General features: G+C 34.4%; 1 protein-coding gene across 2 annotated transcripts; it reads left to right on the forward strand.

Annotated features, from left to right (window-relative positions):
* The first annotated feature begins 4,923 nt into the window (after positions 1 to 4,923).
* On the forward strand, positions 4,924 to 17,700 carry LOC136221649 (uncharacterized). Of its 2 annotated transcripts, none has more exons than XM_066009056.1 (2): positions 4,924 to 6,266; positions 6,566 to 8,609. In XM_066009056.1, exons 1-2 carry the CDS (start codon positions 5,360 to 5,362, stop codon positions 6,613 to 6,615), a joined length of 957 nt encoding a protein of 318 aa, XP_065865128.1. In that variant the 5' UTR covers positions 4,924 to 5,359; the 3' UTR covers positions 6,616 to 8,609. The 2 variants fall into 2 exon arrangements, with proteins under 2 accessions (XP_065865128.1, XP_065865129.1); XM_066009057.1 differs by lacking the exon at positions 6,566 to 8,609 and adding an exon at positions 10,565 to 17,700 and having other exon boundaries at positions 4,925 to 6,266.
* Positions 17,701 to 23,427: the final 5,727 nt, after the last annotated feature.

Here is a 23,427-nt window from a genome sequence, read left to right on the forward strand (position 1 = left end):
AGGTGTAGAGGTAAAAGACAAGGATAAGAACTAAAAGACAAGGATAAGAGCCAGGTGTAGAGGTTAAAGACAAGGATAAGAAAGAGGCAGGTTACGAGGTTTCTTATTAATAGGGTTTGAAGAAGCACTTGGTGTAATTATGCTATAAATATGTAGACTATATGATCAATGGATACAAAGAAACTAAAAGCATTGAGAAATGTGAGGAAATAATAATATGGGAAACTTCAAAAACAACGTCATCGCAAATGGGAATATTAATGGAAATGTTAATACATCCAAACCTGCTGATAAAAAGAAACCCAAACCCCCACCTAAACGCAAACCTACCAAGACAGTTATAACTGTTACGAAGATAGTTGGGTGACTCTTTTGATGCAGTAAGGGAAAGTTGTAAGAGTTGATTTAAGTGTTTCTCATTGTATTATCATTCATGTTTCATTTCTCAATAACAGTTGTTATTTATCTTGTTTTTTAATCGCATTTTAGATGAGTTAATAAAATTTTAATTTTTTTACATGCACTACATTAGTTAAATTAATTTCTGTTGGGGGTAATTTAATTTTTGTCTTTTAGCATAGTTTATAATTTTTACTCTATAGTTAATTTCTTTTAATTAAATTCATTTTGCAACAAAACAAAAATGCGATAAAAATAGAAAATAATATCAAAGATTATTATCAAAAAAAGGAAACAGAAATAAAAAAGAAAAAGAAAAAGAAATAATAAAATTCAGAGATAAATTTGCACCATTTCTTTAGCAACCTGTCTAGCAACTTCGACGATTAAAATGGATCCCGAAACAGTGAAATATTAAACACCCAGTATTTTTCTCAGAAAGTTCGGGATGTTAGCTTTCCAGAATGTCAAAAACCGAGCAAAACAGAACTCTAACGAAGTCTGTAGAAATTTTCAAAAACCACTAGTTTTGTGTTTGAAGTTTTCTACCTCTCTACAAAACGTGTTTCATGGGCTCACCTCCACATTTGATGGGAATCATGGATGCAAATTTTACGGACCATTTACATGAAATTTATTGCTCAAAGTACTATAAATTGAACTCAATCCCTTCATTCCCAACTCAATTTATCTATCAAATTTCTTTCCAAAATCCGTCATTTTATCAGTCTTTGGCTTTTTAGAAATCATCCTTTAACATCTAATTAATTTAAACAAACTTTCAATTTCTAGAATTAGTTCTTCAATCTCAATTTCTTCAACAAAACTTCAAATTTTCAGAAACTTCAAGTCTGCTAAGGAATTGGATAATGGATCTTTTCCTTCGTAGTGGTTTATAGTCCGTCCCCCTTTCTTTGGCAGCTGCTCTCGCTTGGTTTTCTTTGTTGAACCTTCTATGGTCTACCTCTTTCTCGATATCCCAATTCTATCATTCGTTAGCTCTGTAGCCAAGCTCAGGTGGTGATTGATTCAATCAATTCCCAAATCGTTTGTTTGTAATTTAATTGATTCAATCAGGCGGTGAGCCTAGTAGCCTCCTCGAGCATGAGGGGGCAACTTAGTTTACTCAATCAATTCCCAAATCGTTTTTTAGTAATCTCTTAGTTAAGTCATTAAGATCATTACCAAATCCTTAATTCAAACTCTCTTAGCCTAGAAAAAATTTCACAATTGTCATATTCCTCCAAGCTGTAAACATTTTTCATGAAATTGAGATCTGTTGGAGAGAAAATCGAAACCTTATTTTCGAGTCATTCTTAGTCCACACACCTATTTCAAATCATTTTAGAAACTTTTTATTGATCCAAATCAATTAAAAAGACCCAGAAACAAGCTTTTGAATTTTTCATTATTGAACAATTCATTAAACAATTTTTCTGGAGAGTCATTTTCCAAAATTTATTCTGAGTTCCATAGTGCATCATTTTGTCCCAAATTAATTTTTATCTCCTTAGTTACATCAGTTTTCGAACTCTCAATTTTTATTTGGTGAAAAATGACCCCTACAGACTTCTTAATCGTCCTTAAAATACCATCCATGAAACAAAATCAAGCTTTTGATTTTTCAACCATCAAACAACTATTATGTTCGAGCAAATCTCAATAATTTATTCCGACTCCGTTACTCGGTATTTTTTTGAAATTCAAGTTTCAGACCCTTCCTTGCAGACTAACTTTAAATATCAGTCACTGTTTCGCTCCAATCCGACATATATAACTCCCGAAATTGAACCCGAAAGTCCGACGAAAGCATCATTTTAGTCCAAGATTTACTGCTGACCTGGTGGTAAATTGCTAGTTAGGTCCCTGAACTCCCTGAATTGCTCCAAATTCATCATGAATTACCCAGAAATGGCAACAGCCCCCAAGACGAGTTTCTAGAGTTCCATTCCTCATTTGCACGTATCCCAACAACGCTAAAAAGATCGGTTAATTTTAGTTAATCCTGTTGGTCCCTTATAACGTAACAAGTTAGTTCCAAAGGGGGGATAGAAACTATTTAAAATTTTAGTACGTTAAGGCTGACTTCTTTTTCTTTGAAAAAGAATTACACAGCGCGCTGAGTAAATTAAGGCACTAGCTTAGTCAACTGGTGACTAAGTCAGCTTCTTTCTTTGAGTCAAGAGATAGCACTTGAGTCTATTCCTGAACTCAGATACTCAATACACACAACTCAGCGTGACCTCTTTTCTTGGTCAGTTTTGTTTAAGCAAGCAATATATATATTAAGGAGTTTAAGGTTAGAAAGATGTTACTCAGCAGATTTATCCAGGTTCGGCCTCTAAGCCTACGTCCTGTCCCCGGAACACGTTCCGAGATTTCGAATTCTCTACTGAGCTCTTTAACGGTAGAGCATCAAACCTTTTACAACTTAGAAGCTGAGTATAACAAGAGTACCTTCCTCTATACCTCTACTCACTCCTAATCTCTCGCTGAGTACTATAACCGAGTACTCAGCATCTCCTTTCTAATCTCTAGAAATGATAAAGATTTGTGCTAAACAATAATTGCTAAGACACCTTAGATGATTGAATAATCACTCTAGACTTTTACACGAAAGATATAGAATTTGGTGTAAGTATTTGTTTTACTTTTTCTCACAGAACTTTGAGTAGAATTTTGGTCAGCGTAATGGCTTGATAAAGTTCTGTGTCGAATGAAGCAACTGAAAGGCCTTATTTATAGACGTCTGATGCATCAGTCATTTCGAATTTCGAAATAACTGTTGGAGGGAAACGGCTTCCTGTCGTTGTCACTCAGTCCTGCTCAGTGCTCTTGGCCAATCAGATTCAAGTATCTTTTGTCTTCGATCAGAGCTGAGCAGCTTTTAGTCAGTCTGACAGAATGTCTCTCCATTTATGGTAAGGTCAACTAGACAGCTTTTTGTGTCTTCTGAACTTTACCCAAAGTAGAAATACTTTGTCTGGAAGTTGTTCTTGCTCAGCTGCTGTCTTGTACTCTTTGTCGATACAACTCAGCAGCTTCGTTCCGAAGTTGGTTAACGAAGGTCTTCTCGATCCTTCTTTCGCCGAGCTGCGTTTTGTACACAACGACAGCGTTTTGCACACGCGGGCCGAGTGGTCTTGATCTGTTTGACTTGGGCTTTGACTTCCGTATTGGGCTTTAAGCCTTTTAGTCTTTATGTCTTATAAACAATTTAACTCAACATTGAACAAACACATTAGTGTAATAAATCAAAGCATTTAAACTTAGTGTGTTTAGAATATACTTAATTTTACTTAAATAATTTTGTCAAATCAAAATCATGTGGAAAGGTGTTTCAACAAATCCCGTACATATTGTTTTTACCATTTATTTGTATTTCTAGTTTGAAAGTTATTTTTTTTAAGTTGTAATTTTTATGCTTTAGACTTATTTGTAATACAAAAAACATTGAAAAATATCTAGAAAATCAATAAAATATAAAAAAAAAATAAAAAATTTATATCTTTGTGTCATTTTATTGCTTTATTTTTGGTACTTATATTAAAAAATTGTTTTCCCGACCAACTTATCAAGTAACGTCGGGATCCAAGACCGTTTTTTTATTTTCAATCCTTGTAACGGTCGTCAATCATTTTTCGTGTAGAATTCAAGTATTTTAGGCGAACTATATTTATTTATTTTATTCAATTACCATTTTACCCTTTGAGAATTAGTTTCTCTAGTACGCCCACATTATTTTTACCATTTTTAATCCCAACACTCGCGTAACAAGATTGAAACTTGAGATATTTCGAAAATATCGCCAACAATTTCTTTGTTACAAAATCATATACTTACACGCCTTCAAAAAGTATCTACACCGCCACAATAGAGCTCTTCATTTTTAACACGATAAAACCATTTTCGCAGATAACTGGTGGGATAATTTGTTACGTACAATTATGCCACAATAACCTATTTTAATACCCTACGTCACATGAATTATAAATGTACGAAATGTAATGGACAAAAAAACCTGCCGTATGTACACTACTAAAGAAAAAAAACAAAGTCTAATTTGTAACCAGCTCATTTTGTATATGCTACAAACAAGTTAATTGTGATGTGGTTTAATAACAACAACTGTTACTAAAAGGCCATGGAATTTGAACACAGTTTTGCGGGTTCTTTTACATTGTCTCTTACTAATATTCATTTATATATAACATATTTGTTTAGGCCTGTACATTACGACATTTAATTACAAACTGCCTTACTGTATACCCACGACTTGTATAAATTTACTCTTATATATGTAATTATCATGCACTAATGGAAAAATGTTCATTAGTGATAGAAACATGCTCACTGTCAATTCCATACAATCACCCTTAGCTGATTGTCTCCCACCTCAACTGCTCATTCCTCCAACAATCCAGAACGCTCCTCTCTTTCTCAATGATGCAAAACAATGATGATTTAAAGGATTGTTATGAAAACCGTTACTTGTCCCTTTTAGTCTTTTTCTCCGTTATTCTGTTTTACACGAGCCTTGACCCTGCTCCTCTTTTCTTTATATATTGTGGCTCTTTCCCTGTATTTGAATAAAAAGAATTTACAGAGTTTCTTGTTCAATCTGTTTTATCATATCTTCTTGCTCATATAGCTTTTAGCTTTATGAAAATTATCATGGTATCAGAGCAATAAGCTCATGCGTTTTCTCTTATTCTTTTCCATTTTTTTTCTCTCTCTGTTTCTAATGGCTCGCAATGATTCTCCTTACTTTCTAGCTGCGAATGAAAATCCGGCTCTTACCCTATGTTCATCTGTCTTGGATGGCGCAAATTATCACCAATGGTCGCGTTCGATCAAAATGGCTCTCATATCCAAAAATAAATTTGGATTTGTCGATGGTTCTTTAGAGCAACCAGATTCATAGGATATTAACTTCTCAAATTGGCAGAGATGCAATAGTATGGTGACCTCATGGATTGTTCATTCCGTATCAAATCAGATTGCCCAGAGTGTGATTTGGTTCGATTCCGCAGCGGATGTATGGAATGATCTCAAGGATAGGTTTTCTCAAGGAGATAATATACGGGTCTCTGAGTTGCAGAAGGAAATTCAAGCTTTGGTTCAAGGGAGTCTTGCTGTCAATGATTACTATACTCAATTAAAAACCTTATGGGATGAATTGAGCAACTACCGTCCTCTGCCCAAGTGCGCTTGCATTCCTATTTGTAATTGTGGAGCAATTCTGAGATTCAGATCTTATAAAGAGAATGATCAGGTAATTACCTTCCTTAGAGGCCTAAATGCAAATTTCAGTACCATTTGTTCCCAAATATTGCTCCAAGAGCCATTACCCCAACTTAATCGTGTGTTTGCTTTAGCTATCCAACATGAGAGACACCTTAACTCATACAATCCACTCATTTCACACATAGAGCCTACAGCCTTTGTAGCAACTCAAACCTTCCAACCACGTTTTAGTCAAAACCCAAATTCTGGTTTTAAGAAACCAACTAATGGCCCAAGCAAACTTCATATTTGCAACTATTGTGGAAAAGAAGGACATATGGAATCTAGTTCTTACAAGAAACATGGGTACCCTCAGGGTTATAATTCCAAATACAGGAAGCAAAATGCTAGAGCTAATCAAGTTCAAATGCAGCATCATGATGAAAATCAAGATGAACAATATGGTGAACAATATTCTCATCCACAAGCAGATCTGGACCACGAACCTTTTATGCTCACAAGAGGTCAATATCAGCAGATTATGAACCTGATTCCTGCAGATTCAAAAACAGCATCACAAAATGTTGCAAGTTCCTCTCACACTGTTACTGCTAATAGCAACCAGAAGCTGACTTATACTGGTATCACTTTATCGACTCAATTTGATTATTTTCATTCCAATAATTGGATTGTTGATACAGGTGCAACTGATCATGTTGCTTGTGACTTGTCATTTTTTACATATCATAAAACTGTGAGTAATTATTCTGTCCAATTGCCAAATGAACAAATAGTACCAGCTACTCATATAGGCACCATCCAATTGAGTCCAGATTTTATTCTTCTTGATGTCCTGCTTGTCCCACAGTTCAAATATAACCTCATATCTAGCAGCAAACTAACCCAAAATTCAAATATCTGCCTGTTGTTTACCTCTCAGAACTGTGTGATCCAGGATATGACACATCACAAGAGGATTGGATATGCTAGCCTAGTTAGTGGTCTCTATCAGCTTAAAGAACCACAGTTTGGCCATTCTTCCACAACCCTTTCAGTCCAAGTTCATCACACCTTTCCCCTTTGGCACTCAAGACTTGGACACCCCTCACCACAAAGAATTTCGTTTTTACAGTCTTTATTCCCTTCAATTTCCCTAAATTGTAAAGACCCTTGTGATGTATGTCATTTCTCTAAACAAAAGAAATTGAGTTTTCCCATTAGTACCACTCACTCTCAATGTAGTTTTGATATGATTCATGTTGATATATAGGGTCCTGTCAAACATTCTATCAACGGAATTCATTATTTTCTTACTATAGTGGATGACTATAGCAGATTTGTTTGGTTACATTTGATGCCCAATAAATCAGAAGCTAGAGATGCACTTGTTTCTTTCTGTGCTTATGTCTTTAACCATTATAACACAAATGTGAAAGCCATTAGATCTGATAATGGCCAAGAATTCAACATGCCCTCATTTTATGCTAAACATGGTATTATCCATCACCTAACATGCCCTGGAACACCACAGCAAAATGGTGTTGTTGAGAGAAAACACCAAGACATCCTAAACATTGCAAGAACACTGTTAATGCAAAGTAATCTACCAAATGACTATTGGCCAGAAGCCATATCCCTTGCTGTATACCTTATTAACAGATTACCCACTAAAGCCATTTCAAACAGCATTCCCTACACACTTCTCCACAAAACTAAACCTGATTGGCTTAACTTGAAAGTATTTGGTTGTTTGTGCTTTGCTTCTCCTCTTGACAGGTACAAAACAAAGCTCTCACCTAGAGCTCTAAAGTGTGTTTTCTTGGGATTCAAATCTGGTGTAAAGGGTTACAAAGTTCTAGACTTACAATCCAATAAAAATTTCTTATCTAGACATGTTCAGTTTTAAGAGGACATCTTTCCATTCTCCATGCCATCTGCTGAGCACCCAACACCCTTACCATTGAACATTGAAACTCTTGATCCCTTCCTTGATTTGGATCAAGATGATACTGAACCTCCAAATACACAACCTCTCACATTACCACCTCATCACTCACCACATGTACCATCCACTACACCTCAACCACAAATTCGCAGATCCTCTAGACAAACACATATCCCATGTTATCTTCATGATTATCATCACGAAATCAACCCCACCATCCAAAATAGAAATGATTCACATCATATCTCACACTTCATATCCTATGACCAACTTTCATCCTCTAAACGCATATTTTCCCTTAACCTTATGGCACATTCAGAACCTCAATCATATAAAGAGGCCATTCAATATCCACATTGGCAGGAAGCTATGAGAGTCGAGTTGGACGCTTTGACAGAAAACAATACTTGGACTCTTACCCCTTTACCACCAAATAAAACCACAATTGGCTGCAGATGGATTTTCAAAATCAAACACAAAGCTGACAGTTCAATCGACAGATATAAGGCTAGGTTGGTAGCCAAGGGCTTCTCACAACAATTGGGAATTGATTTCACCGACATGTTTGCACCCGTAGCAAAGATTTCTACCATCAGATTATTGTTAGCATTATCAGCTCAATTCAAGTGGCACCTTGATCAGATGGACATCACAAATGCCTATTTAAATGGTGATCTCAATGAGGATGTCTACATGAAAATTCCACTTGGTTTTCAAGCACCTGCATCTCCTCCAAACCTTGTCTGTAAGCTACAGAAATCTTTATATGGGTTGCGCCAGGCTGGTAGGCAGTGGCACATTAAACTCAGAGAGGCATTACTACAGTTTGGGCTTCAACAGAGTCAAGCAGACCCTTCTTTATTCATATATTCTTCAGGGGGATTCTTTTCTAGCTATCCTGGTTTATGTAGATGATCTGCTTTTAGCCAGCAACTGCAAAATTAGTCTCAGTAAGGTAAAATCTCACCTTAACAACACCTTTAAACTCAAAGATCTTGGACCACTGCAATATTTTCTTGGTTTTGAAATTGCCCGTAACACGGCATACATTTTTGCCAACGAAAATATGCCATCGAACTGCTAGAAACCTTCAACTTCCACAATGCTAAACCTGTTGATACCCCTGCAGTCCCCAACTTTAAATTTGATCCACAAGCTACCCCTCTTGATGACATTACAGGCTATAGGCAGCTCATTGGCAAATTATTGTATCTAACCCACTCTAGACCTGAGCTTTCTTACATTGTTAATCACCTATCCCAACACCTGTCTTGCCCATCTACTGATGATCTTCAAAGGGCCCATAGGATACTGCGATACATCAAAAAATCCCCAGGACAGGGTCTATTCTTCCCTTCGAACAATACTACCAAACTCCAAGCCTTCTCTGATTCGGACTGGGCAACTTGTCCTGCAACCAGGAAATCTGTCACAGGTTTCTGCATATTTTTAGGGTCTGCCCTTATCTCGTGGAAATCCAAGAAACAAACTACTGTTTCTCGCAGTTCATCTGAAGCTGAATATAGAGCCTTAGCTCATTGTACTTGTGAGATACAGTGGATTCTCTACTTGTTCAGGGACCTTCTGATCTCTCATCCTGGTCCTGCATCTCTCTTCTGTGACAACCAGGCTGCTGTTCATATTGCCCAGAATCCTGTCTTCCATGAGCGTACGAAACATATTGAAATTGACTGTCACTTGGTTCGACAAAAACTTATGCAACAGATCATTCCTCTTCTCCCTATACGCTCCGAAAATCAACTTGCTGACCTATTCACTAAATCACAGCATGGTCCTGCACTCCACTTGTTCATGTCCAAGCTTGGACTTCTGAATATCTATCAATCCAGCTTGAGGGGGCCTGATAGAAACATGCTCACTGTCAATTCCATACAATCACCCTTAGCTGATTGTCTCCCACCTCAACTGCTCATTCCTCCAACAATCGAGAACGCTCCTCTCTTTCTCAATGATGCAAAACAATGATGATTGAAAGGATTGTTATGAAAACCGTTACTTGTCCCTTTTAGTCTTTTTCTCTGTTATTCTGTTTTACACGAGCCTTGACCCTGCTCCTCTTTTCTTTATATATTGTGGCTCTTTCCTTGTATTTGAATAAGAAGAATTTACAGAGTTCCTTGTTCAATCTGTTTTATCATATCTTCTTGCTCATATAGCTTTTAACTTTATGAAAATTATCAATTAGTGACACCATATTAGCATCGGTCATTGTGAAATCCGACACGAGTAACCTTATTTGTAAATGAAAAATGTCTTTTTCGTTCGTCTTTAACTTTTAACCAACACATCTTTAACTTTTAACCAGCGCGTCTTTAACAACGACCTTTCTCTTGTGTTCGTCGGCAATATTTTAACATTGGGGTTAGTCATTTATACAACCGTCCTAATGTTGAACTATTAGCGACCGTCCTAATGTTGAACTATTAGCCACCGTCACAAAACCAACACTGACTCTAAAGCTCCTCATTTCTATAGGGGATATTTATAATGGCTTGAGCGTCATTTGTTTACTTATAACCGTCACTAATGTTGGAGATAAAGAGGAGATTTAATAATAAAAAAAGAACTCAAATTGATATTTATCAAAACATTACATCAACTCAACAACATTTTCGAATTACACTGCTCAATATAGACCCTCACTCTCTTCTACTATTTTTATTTGCACATCTCTCTACTTATATATATCTATAAATTCAATACAAGGCACTTATATTTATATATATATATATATATATATATATATATATATATATAAGTGTCAAACTTAGCACACATTTTTGACTAATTTGTCACAAGTCCAAATTCATAATTCATGCATTATTATTTTTGTCTCCTTTTTTAATAAATGCATTACCTTACCTATCACATGAACATGCATCTATTTTCTTTTTTTTCTTTTTTTTTTAATAATAAAATTAAGTTTATTAATTTTAACATGCCCCCTTAAACTTAATTTTTCGTGACTCCCAGTTGACCTCTCAAATGGCTGAACGTATCGTACTTCAATGGCTTCGTGAAAATATCTGCAATTTGATCATGAGTCTTCACGTACTTCAATTTCACCTCCTTTTGCTCAATACACTCCCGAATGAAATGATACCTCGTATCAATGTGTTTACTTCGATCATGAAACACGGAATTTTTTGCTAATGCCAGTGCAGACTTGTTATTGATAAAAAATCTCCGTTGGATCATTTTGGCTCATCTGAAATTCATTTAGCAATTTCCGGAGCCAAATTGCATGACACACACATGAGGTTGCAGCAACATATTCAGCTTCATAGGTTGACAGCGTCACAATTGCCTGCTTCTTCGAACTCCATGTAAATGCAGTATCACCCAGAAAAAATACAAAACCAGTTGTACTTTTTCGGTCATCCTTGTCACCGGCCCAATCACTATCATAGAATCCAACTAATTTGAAATCACCAGTTTTTGAATAAAGTAATCCCAAATTAGTTGTACCTTTCACGTAACGGAGAATTCTTTTTATTGCGTTCCAATGTGACACCATTGGGGCTTCCATGTATCGACTTACTAAGCCGACTGCATAAAGAACATCCGGTCTCGTACACGTCAAATATCTGAGACTTCTGACCAAGCTTCGGAATAATGTCGGATTGACTCTGTCTCCACCTTCATCTTTCGTCAACTTGATTCCACATTCGACTGGTGTGCTGACAGAATTACAATTTTCCATCTTGAACTTCTTTAAGATCTCTTTTGCAAAACCACTTTGAGAAATAAAAATTCCGCCGTCATTCTGCTTCACTTCAATGCCAAGATAATATGACATTAGACCAATGTCAGTCATCTCGAACTCACGAGCCATTGTCTTCTTGAACTCTTCAAACATCTTAGGATTGTTCCCTGTAAAAATGAGATCATCCACATACAAACAAACAAGTAACATCTCTCCATTTTTCACATTTGCATACAGGGCATATTCATGTGGGCATTTGACAAAACCATTTTCTTAAAAATATTTGTCAATGCGACTATTCCAGGCTCGTGGTGCTTGCTTGAGACCGTAAAGTGCCTTTTTCAATTTTAGCACTTTATTTTCTTGATCTTTCACAACATACCCATGTGGTTGCTGGATATAAATTTCCTCTTCCAGATATCCGTTGAGAAATGAGGATTTCACGTCCATTTGATGGATTCTCCACCCGTGTTGAGCAGCTACAGAAATTACCAGTCTGATACTCTCCATTATGGCAACAGGAGCAAAAACTTTATTGTAGTCAATTCTGGGTCGTTGACTGAACCCTTTCTCCACCAATCTTGCTTTATATCGGACAATTTCACCGTTTGCATCTTTCTTTGCTTTCAACACCCATTTAACTCCAATGGGTTTTTGACCGGACGGAAGTGACGTCAGCTCCCATGTTTTATTTTTCTCGATCGAATGAATCTCCTCTTCCATGGCTTTTCTCCATTTTTCATCTTTCATTGCTTCTTCTGGATCTGTTGGTTCATCATTAACAAAATGACAATAAAGAGTTAATTCATCATCGAGATTTCTTGTTACATCATAGAGATCTTTAATAGGTATGAATTTTTTAGGCTTTCCAGGCGGATGTTCATCTGAACTGTCTTCATTACTCGAGGACGAACTCGAACTAGATGAGCTTGCTGATGTCGAACTAGTTGCTGGTGTTGTGGCTGCGACTGTGGCTGGTTCTTCCTGATCATTGTCTTCATCCATGAAAGGATAAAAACTGTAACTGTTTTGTTTTTCACCGGTCCAGTCCCAAACTGCTTCTTCATCAATGGTGACATCTCTACTGATGACGATTTTCTGAGTTTGAGGATCGAACATTTTCTACCCTTTGGAATGTTCTGAATAGCCCACAAACAAATATATCTTGCTTTTATCATCTAGCTTCTTGCGTTCGTCATCCGGTACATGGACATGAGCAACACTGCCAAAAACACGCAAATGAGAAATATTGGGCTTTATTCCGCTCCATGCTTCTTGTGGAGTTTGATCCCAAACACTAACAGTTGGCGATCTGTTCAACAGGTAGACAACACAGTCTACTGCTTCGGCGCATAACTCCTTCGGAAAATTTTTGCTTTTTAACATGCTCCTCACCATGTTGAGCACCGTTCTGTTCTTTCTTTCTACTACACCATTTTGCTGAGGTGATCTGGGGACTGAAAGGAAATGACGGATTCCATGCTTTTCACAAAATTGCTTGAAAGAGATGGACATGTATTCACCGCCTCTGTCTGATCTGAGTGCTTTAATAATATGACCACTTTCTTTCTCCACTTGGACTTTGAATTTTTTAAATGTCTCAAAAACTTATGTTTTTTCCTTCAAAAAATACACCCAAGTTTTTCTACTATAATCATCAATGAAAAGTAGAAAATATTTATTTTTACCAAGAGACTGTGGATTGATCGGTCCACACACGTCTGTGTGAACTAGCTCAAGTGGCGCCTTTGCTCTTGACATGGAATCCTTTGGAAAACTGGTTCTGAATTGTTTTCCAATAAGACATCCTTCACACAGTTGTTGAGGCTGTTCAATGTGAGGCAATCCGTTTACCATCTGCTTCTGTCCCAACTGCTTCAGTACTCCAAAATTGAGATGTCTGTACCGTAAATGCCAAAGCCAGGGGGGACTTTGCACACAAGCTTTCAAATATTTGGCCACGTCCGTCTGAATGTTAATTGTGAACATTCTGTTTCTCGCCATGGGTACTCGTGCAATCAGCTCCTTTTTCTCATTCAACATGAGTAGTTTTCGGTCCATCATGTGAACTTCATAATTTTTCTCCAGTAACTGTCCCAAGCTCAAAATATTTCTTTTCATGCTAGGAACATAATAAATATTATCAATAAACTGGTGAGCGCCATTTTTGAGCCGAATAAGAATGGTTCCTTTGCCTGTAATATGAACCTTAGAGGAATCTCCAAATACAACATTACCGTGAACGGTTTCATAGAGTTCCACGAACATCTTCTTGTCACCACACATATGGTTACTTGCCGCATTGTCAAGATACCATATATTATTTTCGCGATTTTCTTCACCTTCGTAGGTAAGTAACACTGTGCCAGTTACTTCCTTATCTTGAATATTATTGGCAGTCTCCTCTACCTCTTTAGGCGGACTCCAACATTCCACCGCGTAGTGACCGTACTTGAGCAATTATAACATTGAATGTTGGACTTATCGCGTCCTTCATTTGGCCTCCAGTTTCCTCTTCCATGACCGCGTCCTCGGCCTCTTCCTCTACCTCTGGTGAATTGAGTGCTTCTGTCATTGTTGTTGTTGCCGTTTTCATTTTTTGCATTGACTTCTGCCACGTCCTCATCCTCTACCATTTCCTCCTCGACATCTTCCACGTCCTCTACCGGATTGACTATTTTCGCCATTTTTAAACACAATCTTCGTTGCTAAGACTTGTTCTGCGGAATCTTCTCTTCGTTTCTCAAACCGCTCCTCACGTGCTTGTAATGACCCTACAACCTCATCTACAGACATTTCGCTGATGTCTCAGGACTCATCCATAGCCACCACTACGTAATAAAATTTTGGTAGTAGTGATCGCATAATTTTTTCAAGCATTCTGGACTCTTAAATTTTTTCTCCATACTGCCGTATCTGATTTACAACAGATTTTACTCGGGATGAGTAATCACTAATGGTCTCCGTCTCTTTCATCCTCATCATCTCAAATTCTCTTCTCAGCATATGCAAACGAACTTTTTTAACTTTCTCCTCCCCTTGAAGAGAAACTCGTAGGATTTCCCACGCTTGTTTGGCGGTGGTAGCTTCGGCTACTTTCTAGAACATTAATTCATCCAACCCTTGATGGGTGAGAGTAAGCGTCTTTTGATCACTTTTGCGATTTTTCTGCAGAGTATCTTTTTCTGCATGTGTCAACGCTGCCTCGTTGGTCGGGACTACGTAGCCTTTTTCGACAATATCCCAGACATCTTGACATCCGAGTAACGCCTTCATTCGAATAAACCAACTTGAATAATTGGTTTTAGTGAGCTGAGGGTATTGATAAGAAAGTTTGAGACCGTCTGATATTTTTTATAGGGTCTGTTTTGCGGAAGACTGACTCTCGTAACGTGGCTCTGATACCACTTTGTTAGAGATAAAGAGGAGATTTAATAATAAAAAAGGAACTCAAATTGATATTTATCAAAACATTACATCAACTCAACAACATTTTCGGATTACACTGCTCAATATAAACCCTCACTCTCTTCTTCTATTTTTATTTGCACATCTATCTACTTATATATATCTATAAATTCAATACAAAACACTTATATTTATATATATACAAGTGTCAAACTTAGCACACATTTTTGACTAATTTGTCACAAGTCCAAATTCATAATTTATGCATTATTATTTTTGTCTCCTTCTTTTTTAATAAATACATTACCTTACCTATCACGTGAACATGCATCTATTTTCTTTTTTTTTTCTTTTTTGTTTAATAATAAAATTAAATTTATTAATTTTAACAACTAATAATTCGACGTTGGGGTCATCATTTTGTAGAACCAACTGCAATGATTAAATTATGTATATTCTAAATTTAAGTCTAGTTATGGAGTCAATTAAAAAAAATATAAATACAATTCATAAAAAAAAATTATATTTACAAATTTAAATTCTTCACTATTTACAAATAAATATTAGTATTAAATATTAAATGAATATGATATAGTAATATTCAAATTATGAATTTATTTTATTCATTTAGTGAACTACTTTAAATATAGAAAGCAAATTGTTTAACTGTTCCAAATAACTTCTTAAGCTACTTAATGTATTAATTAGAAATTTAAATAAATAGTGTAATGTTAGTTTAGAAAATAAATATTAATTTGTTATTTGAGTCGGTATTTAGTAAAGGAGCAACCCTCAAAAATAGAATGGCTTCAGTCTGACCAACTGACAAAAATGACTCTTATAACTAGGGACAGATCTACAGTGGGAATAAATAGGACACTTGCCCCCACTAAGTATGATGAATTTTTTTACGAGATGCATTTTTTTTAATTCTCAAGGCTAAAGATGTTTATTGTAAGGAAATTTTAGATATGTGGATTCTTGACAGCCCTAGTTTTTTGATTCGATGAAATGTCCAATTATTCTAGTTAAAAGTTTTCGATAGAGGGAAGTCTTTTATTTATTATATTATCTCTTATAATATTTTTAACAATAGGAATAATTCTTCTTACTATTAATTTACAATAATAGTAAATGTACCTTTATTAAGAAAATTTATTTATAATAAATAAAATTCAAATTATTTACAATCATTTCACATCTTATACCATGGATTAAACATCGAGTTCTAAACAATTGGTGCTTTAGGTTATGTTCTTGCTCAACCGACATTAGTACTCTCTTCACAATGTAAACTCCTCGTTCATCCCAGGATAATCCACTCTTAATAGGCTCATAATACACCTCATCATCATCTTCCTCCTCACCTTCATGTATTACCATGTTAGCACTTCTTCGTTTCAGGCATCCAATGGATCTATGGTCCGTCTCATTGCACCGCAAGCATTTAAAGAGAGCGGGCTTTGAATAAGGGATATTTCCTTTAGGGGTGGTGCCATTCTAAAAGGCCTTACATCCCCGCTAGGTGATTTATCCCACTCGAAGTCTTGGTGCCACTTGAACTTGCAAACCCTTTACATCCACTATCACATTTAGGGTATGTTTGGTTCAACTGTTAGCTAATAGTTGTTGCGGTTGCTGTTAGCTGTTTGCAGTTGCAGTAAGCTGTTAGCTGTTACTGTTAGTTGTTTGTTATTAACTGTTTAATTAGTAGTGTTTGGTAAAATTATATTAAACTGTTGCTGTTTGGATTTAAAATGTCTAAAATGGACATCTTTTAAATTAATCAACGATGAAATTATAAAAGAAAAAATGTGAAAAAATGCACATAACGTTTACAACTAGAAATAATTTTACTCTTAATGTCTAAAATGGAGCAATTTTACCCATAACGCTGGCAGTTAAGAGCAATTTTACCTCTAACATTGGCAAGTTAGCTCGATTTCAGATATTATTATAAAACATAAATATTTTATTTCTTATTATACACCAATTGCACATACTAGTAGTTCTAAAAAAGATATTTCATATTTTTTTTGTGATTTAATAATAAAATTGAAAATTAATATTTATAAATTCGATTAAATATCAGAATTTTTTTGTCCAACTTGTACAAAAGACAATATTGAGGTATTTTTGCACCTTATCCTATTATAAAATAAAAAAATGTGTTACACAAATTAATAAAAATAATCTATATAAAAAATAAAAAATTTATTGAACGCAACAAAATCTTGTTTTCCGGTAATTATGTTGTAGAAATATAAATAATGTTAAAGAATAAATATATTTTGTGGAAATAAGAAGAATAATTCTGTCAATAACAACTAACTGCAAACAGCTGTTTATGAAAAGCTCCAAATAGGAGCTATTCGTGAAACGCTCCAAAACGCTGCAGTTTCCAAAGAAAATGCTAAATGCTGCGGTTATATAAACCTAACCAATTACTATATTTCCTGCGGTTTGGAATGAAACGTTAAACGCTCATCCGAAAAGCTGAAACAAACACCCTCTTAAATTAATTTCTTCGTTACAAAATCATATATTTATACACCTTCAAAAAGTATCAATACCGCCACACTAGATCTCTTAAATTTTAACAGGAAAAAAATGATTTTCACATATAAGTAGTCGGGTATAATTCCCAAATACAATAACCTATTTTAACGCCCTACATCACACAAATTGTAAATGCACCAAATGCAAATGCAAATGCGCAGATACACTAGTAAACAAAAAAAAAAACAAAAAATAAAACCCTCATTTCTAACCTGCTGCAAACAAGTTAATTGTAATGGAGTTTAATAACAACAACTATGACTAAAAGGCCATGGAATTTGAACACACCTTGTCAGGTTTTTTTTATAACAAAAAAAAAAAAAAAGTATATTTGTATCCGGATTTTACATTTTCGGTTACTAATATTCAGTTATATATAACATATTTGTTTAAGGCCCTCTTTTTTTTGTTACTTAATTTCAGTAACAATCAGTTCAATTCAGTTCAGTACCAATCAATTCAGTTTAGTTCAATTCAGTTTAGTTCAGTTCAGTATTCAGTTTGAGCATTCAATTTCAATATTCAGTTTCAGTATTCAGTAATTTATCATTATTTATTATAATTATAATTATTTATTATTATTATTTATCTATAATTTATCATTATTTATTATTATTATTATTTATTTATAGTTTATCATTATCTATAAATTAGATAAAAGTCAAGAAATGATAGTTTATTAGAGTATATATCGTTTAATAAAAAAATAAAATTAAAGAATGCATCCATATTTGAAAATTAGGAATTGCATGCATATTGTAAATTATTACTGAAATTTACCGAATTTATCAATGTTAGGGATACAATTGCACCATTTTAGACGTTAAGATAAAATTACTCCTGATCCAAAACATTAGGGATATTTTTTCACCTTAACCCTTAATTGTAATAAAAAGTTAAGAGTTTGTATTCATATAAAAATTTGTATTTAATTTCGTATGCTTTAAATTATATGTAAATTTGTGTTTGTATGTAATTTGTATTTTTAATTTAAATTAGACTCATTTTTATTTAGGTTTACAGGCTTTTATCGAGTCAAGATTTTATCAAGTCGAGCTTTTATTTGATATTCAATTTAATTTTATCTCTAATAATATTTTTTTTATGAATCTTTAATAATATATTTACTTATTATTGATATTATTATTATTATTAGAATCATTTTATTATTATTATAAGCTTATTAATGTCCAATATTATCATTAAAATTATTTTAAAGTCTAATATCATCATTATTGTTAAGTTCGGTTAACTTTAGTTAAGTTCAGTAGCATTCATTGAAATTCAGTTCAATTCAGTTCAGTATTTAGTAGCATTCAGTTCAGTTCAGTTCAATTAGATTCAGTTCAGTAACATTCAGTTCAGTTCAATTCAGTTCAGTTTTTTTCAACGATAAAGAACAGAGCCTAAATTTTTTTCCAGATTAACGACAGGATATACTTATCCCTTAGTGAGTCTCTGATTACCTAATTCAAATAATCATCTTAAATTGCTACAATTTAAACTGGTTTAGTTGAATTCATGAATAAATAAAAAGACAATATGCTTGACGCAAAAGAGTTGAATTCGCAAAAGAGTTGAATTCATCTCCATATAATTGCCATAATATTCGGGTCAGCATTTGAATATATATTAGTTTTTCTTTCAAGCACAATAAATTTATGATAGTTGCTTAAATAATGTAGGGGTAAAATATAAAAATAGAGATTATTCCTATACAGAGTATTCCTATATACTGTATTCCTATATAGAGGTTTTACTGTATTGACAAAATATATTAAAAGAAGACAACGTCATCGCAAATGGGAATATTAATGGAAATGTTAATGCTGAGAAAAAGAAACCGAAACCCCCACCTAAACCAGCACCACCCAAACAGCAAGCCCAAGCTGTTGGTGCAATCCTAATTTTCCCTCGGAGAGGCTGCTGATGCAGCAACAGATTAAAACTTGATAAGGGAATTCCAGAAATTAATCGGAAAGGGTGTTGAAATTATTTTGGAGTAGAGTAACTCAAGTCGCCACCAATCAATTTAACGATCTAATTTGATACTAAGTGATTAGGAATTGATCATTTAATGGTGTACAATAATTTTAATAATTTGAAAAAGATGTAATCTCATTAAAGCCATCTTGAGGCTTCGTCCTGCCTTCGATTCTCTTACCTTCTCCCATATTTATAGGGAGCAAAATCGCGTCGCGGATCGCTTGGCAGCTGCTGGGCATGGGGGGATGTTAGGTGTTTCTACCCTTTCCGTTCCTCCTTCTTTTCTGTTACCTTCTATTCTTGAGGATAGGATTGGGTCAGTCTTCCTAGACTGATCCCCGGTTAGGTAGGTTTTTATTTGTTTGTTTTTTTCTTCCCTTCTTACCAAAAAAAATCGCCTGTGATAATTAATCACTTATGTTGTACATTCATATGATTGCTACTTATTCCTGTTTGTTTATTATTCTTTTAAAAAAATTATTAATCATATATATTCCAGTAGTTTTTTATCATATTTGTCAAAAATCTTGAATTTATAATCATGAATACAGTTAGAATCTATAAATGCTTATGTCTAATGTTCATAAGGTGCATCGACTAGTTTAAGATTATGTCTAATGTATAGATGCTTCCTTGGCTTGTTTTCCATTTGAAATTTCAGCAAACCTGTACAATCTGAAATTATTATTCTTGAAAAAAATGTGATTTTCGAAAATAAAAAATGTGGTTTCATGGTAAATATCGTTCTGAACAACTTTAATTCTTAAATATTTTCATTTTGAGGTCTTTAACGGTCATTTTGAGAAGTTAGTTAAAATTCAGTGGCCAACCATGTTAAAAAGTGTGAAGTTCAGTAGCCATACCAGGAAGAAATGAAGTTGAGTGGTCGTAATGTGAAAATGAATAAAGTTCAGTAGACATGGGTGTAATTTAACCTACATTTACAGCCAAAAAGAAGTAATAAATTACTTACCACTAACCAAAAAAAGTAATTAATGATTAAAATAAACCTCTGCCTCATGGCACAGGTTAGATTATCTGTTTATTAAAACACTGCAAACACCAGAGCTTCTCAATGTCTCCAATAACTATCTTATCGTCTTGGTAGTCATATAAACTCATTGATGGTAATTTTTCCTTAGTCATATAATTCTGGTACCTGTTCTAAATGTTGTTGGTGAATAAATTGTTTTTTTTAATAGAAATTGGGACCGGACAGAATTTGGGCGGGTGAGCACTAATGGCCTAAGAACTGATAAATCCGCAATATATTAATAAAAGAAAAAAGTGAATGTTTGAACAAGAGAGGAGGAAGGAGAACAAACAAAAAAGAAGGGAGAATGAGAAAAGTTTAGGAAAGTCAAGAAAACCGCAAGTGAGAAATACTACAAATGTCATCATTGATAAACCTGTGGGAAAAAACAGGAGCTGAAGCCCACCAATTGATCACTGAGAAAGATGCTCCAAAGCCAGCGTATCAGCAACTCTATTTCCTTGCCTAAATATGTGATAAAAAAGAATGTTCATCATAAAGCAAATACTGGGACAATGCAACCACTCTTGATGAATACTCCAAAGCTGATGCCAATTTTTCTCTCAAACAAGTTCAATTGAGAAAATAGCGGCTCTCAATTCAGGCAAAAGAATGAGGGGTAGAAAAAGCTTATAATTAATGGAGTCTTTAATTTGGTTTAGTGTCTTGTCCAAATGTCATTTTTCTATTTATTAAGAGTTGTATTGTTTCTCAATAGTCATGTGTATTTATTAAGAGTTATGTTTCTTACCAATAATCATGTTTGTAATTTATAAATATCTATCCATATAAGTAATAGGTAAAAGAATTTTTTCTAACAATTATACTCTTCCTTTTTATCTCTGGATGTTTATTTATTTGATGCAATACAAAATTACTTGTTCAGATATTTTGATAGATCTTATACCCATAGAAATGAATTTCAACCATAACAAAGTTTAAAAAAAAAAATAAAATTAACCCTACAATTTATATACAGTTAAAAATAAAATTAGTGATTGTCCGCCGCTTATCCTTCTTCGCTAACCAATCTTTAATAAAAAAATAATTTATTAAAAAAATAAAATTAGTGATAGATAAAAGTATATAGATAGGTCATCCCAATAATTAAAACTAAAGATATAACATTTGTTATTTGTTATTATCACATTTAGAAGAAACACTTTTTTTTTTTTGGCTAAATACTAATCTAACCAATTTGAGGGGTCCATTGAAATATTTGATACACTCTCCTTTTAATTTAACCAAATTAGAACTTTTATCCATTCTCGAAAAAAAATACCCTAACCTCCTCCAACGTTATTTTCCCTCTCATTTCTTTCAAATTCTTATAACAAAATTTAATAATTCAACCCAAGATATAAACATATTCATACATTATTCAAGTTCATGTAAATATTTTTTCTTCATTTTACATACACATTATTCAAGTACACAGTTGGTTAGTTGAATGTTTTCTCGTTGAACCCGTCATTTTCGATTTTCTCCATTTTTGTCGCATCAATAGTTGCTCCGGTTGCATCTGTCGTATCTGTGACAACAGTTGTCGCATCTGCGACAAAATATCTGCTATCGCGGATGCAACAGCGCAGATGCGACAACTGTTGTCGCATTTGTGACGAAATTCGTTCGCCTCTGCAACAAATTCGTTCGCATTTGAAACGATACCGTTATAGATGAAGAAAGAGGCAAGACCAATGAGAAAAGCAGACATATAAGCCAAAATCATACCATTTCTACTGGAAAGCTTCATGTGTATTGTGTTTCCTTTCCAAAATTTAGAATACATTAATAATCTCAACAATAGTACATGCTCACTTGTGTCGCGCTTGAAGATAAAGCGACACAACTAAGTATTCTGTGTCATCACTTGTGTCATTCTATAAGAGCATGCGTCACAAACGAGTTACTTCTTGTATCGTCTGTCTTACCGTGTGACACAAGAGCAAGCTTGTGATGCGCCTTTAACAAAGCGACACAAGGAGTGTGTTATCTTTGTGTCGCTCCTTTCTAAAAGTACGACACAACTAATATAAACTACTATTTGAATATAATTATTTTTTCTTCATATTTATTGAAATACTAAGGAAATTATTCAACAAAAACGAACTTCTTTCTTTCTTTCGTTTAGATTTCCTAAAATTTTCACCATTTTGGTCTAAAAGTAGTGAGTTGATCTAGAGTTGAAAGAGAGCGAGCGAGTGGAATTAAGAATTGGCAATCACGTGAGTTCCCAAATCAACAAGGGGAAGGCTCTGGGAATTCACGTGAGTTCCCAAATCAAGAAGGGGAAGGCCCTTCCCAGAGGAAATTTGGTAGGGGCAAAATCGAAATCAAAAGGATAGAAAATACAACAGATAGGCAAGTCACTTTCTGCAAGCGTCGCATTGGTTTGCTTAAGAAAGCTTATGAATTATCTGTTCTTTGTGATGCTGAAATTGCTCTTATCGTATTCTCCACCCGCGGCCACCTCTACGAATATGCTAATAACAGGTTCGATCTATCTATCACTCTCCATTCAAATCAATTAGGGTTTCAAACCCTAAAATTTTCAATTCGCTAAAGAAACCGAATTCAGCACACATATTCGTGAGATCACCATATTCAAATGACATTCATATAAATATTTCATCTCTACTTTTGGTTTTGGCTGTGACTCTCTTTGATTTTTTTTCTACTTTGTTTTGAGATGACGAATAAGACGTTGAGAGGAAAGTGAACTCTTACAATAACTATATATATATTAGTCTCCAAAAGCTTAACAATAATTATTACAAAGATAGTTGGGTGACTCTTAGACCCCATTTCGCTATTTGTTATTACATTTTGAAAAAACACTTGGTGTAAAAATGAGGGCAAATTCAGTTCCAACCTCATCACCAATGTAAACCAGAGTCTTCCCTTATGATGCCCCAAGAAAAAGCTAAAAGGAACCATGTAAGAGTCAATCTAAATGTTCCTTATAGCATTTGAAAATTTTCGGTTTCAGTTACAGAAATTTCCATGTTTTCCTAATTTAAATGTTAAAAATTAACAAACTAGTTTATGGCTTAATATATCATTTCTTTTTTAATTTGTCCAAAAAACTTGATTACCGGATAACCTTCTGAACTTTAAGTTAAATCCCGAAGATATCAAAACAAC

The sequence above is a fragment of the Euphorbia lathyris genome, chromosome 3 (genome assembly GCF_963576675.1).
Source record: "Euphorbia lathyris chromosome 3, ddEupLath1.1, whole genome shotgun sequence".
Taxonomy (NCBI): domain Eukaryota; kingdom Viridiplantae; phylum Streptophyta; class Magnoliopsida; order Malpighiales; family Euphorbiaceae; genus Euphorbia; species Euphorbia lathyris.

Coding starts and splice junctions, on each gene's coding strand:
- LOC136221649 (XM_066009056.1), top strand. CDS start 5,360: ATGGTGACCTCATGGATTGTTCATTCCGTATCAAATCAGATTGCCCAG. Junction 6,267..6,565: donor CCAGAAGCTGACTTATACTG/GTATCACTTTAT, acceptor TTTACCTCTCAG/AACTGTGTGATCCAGGATAT.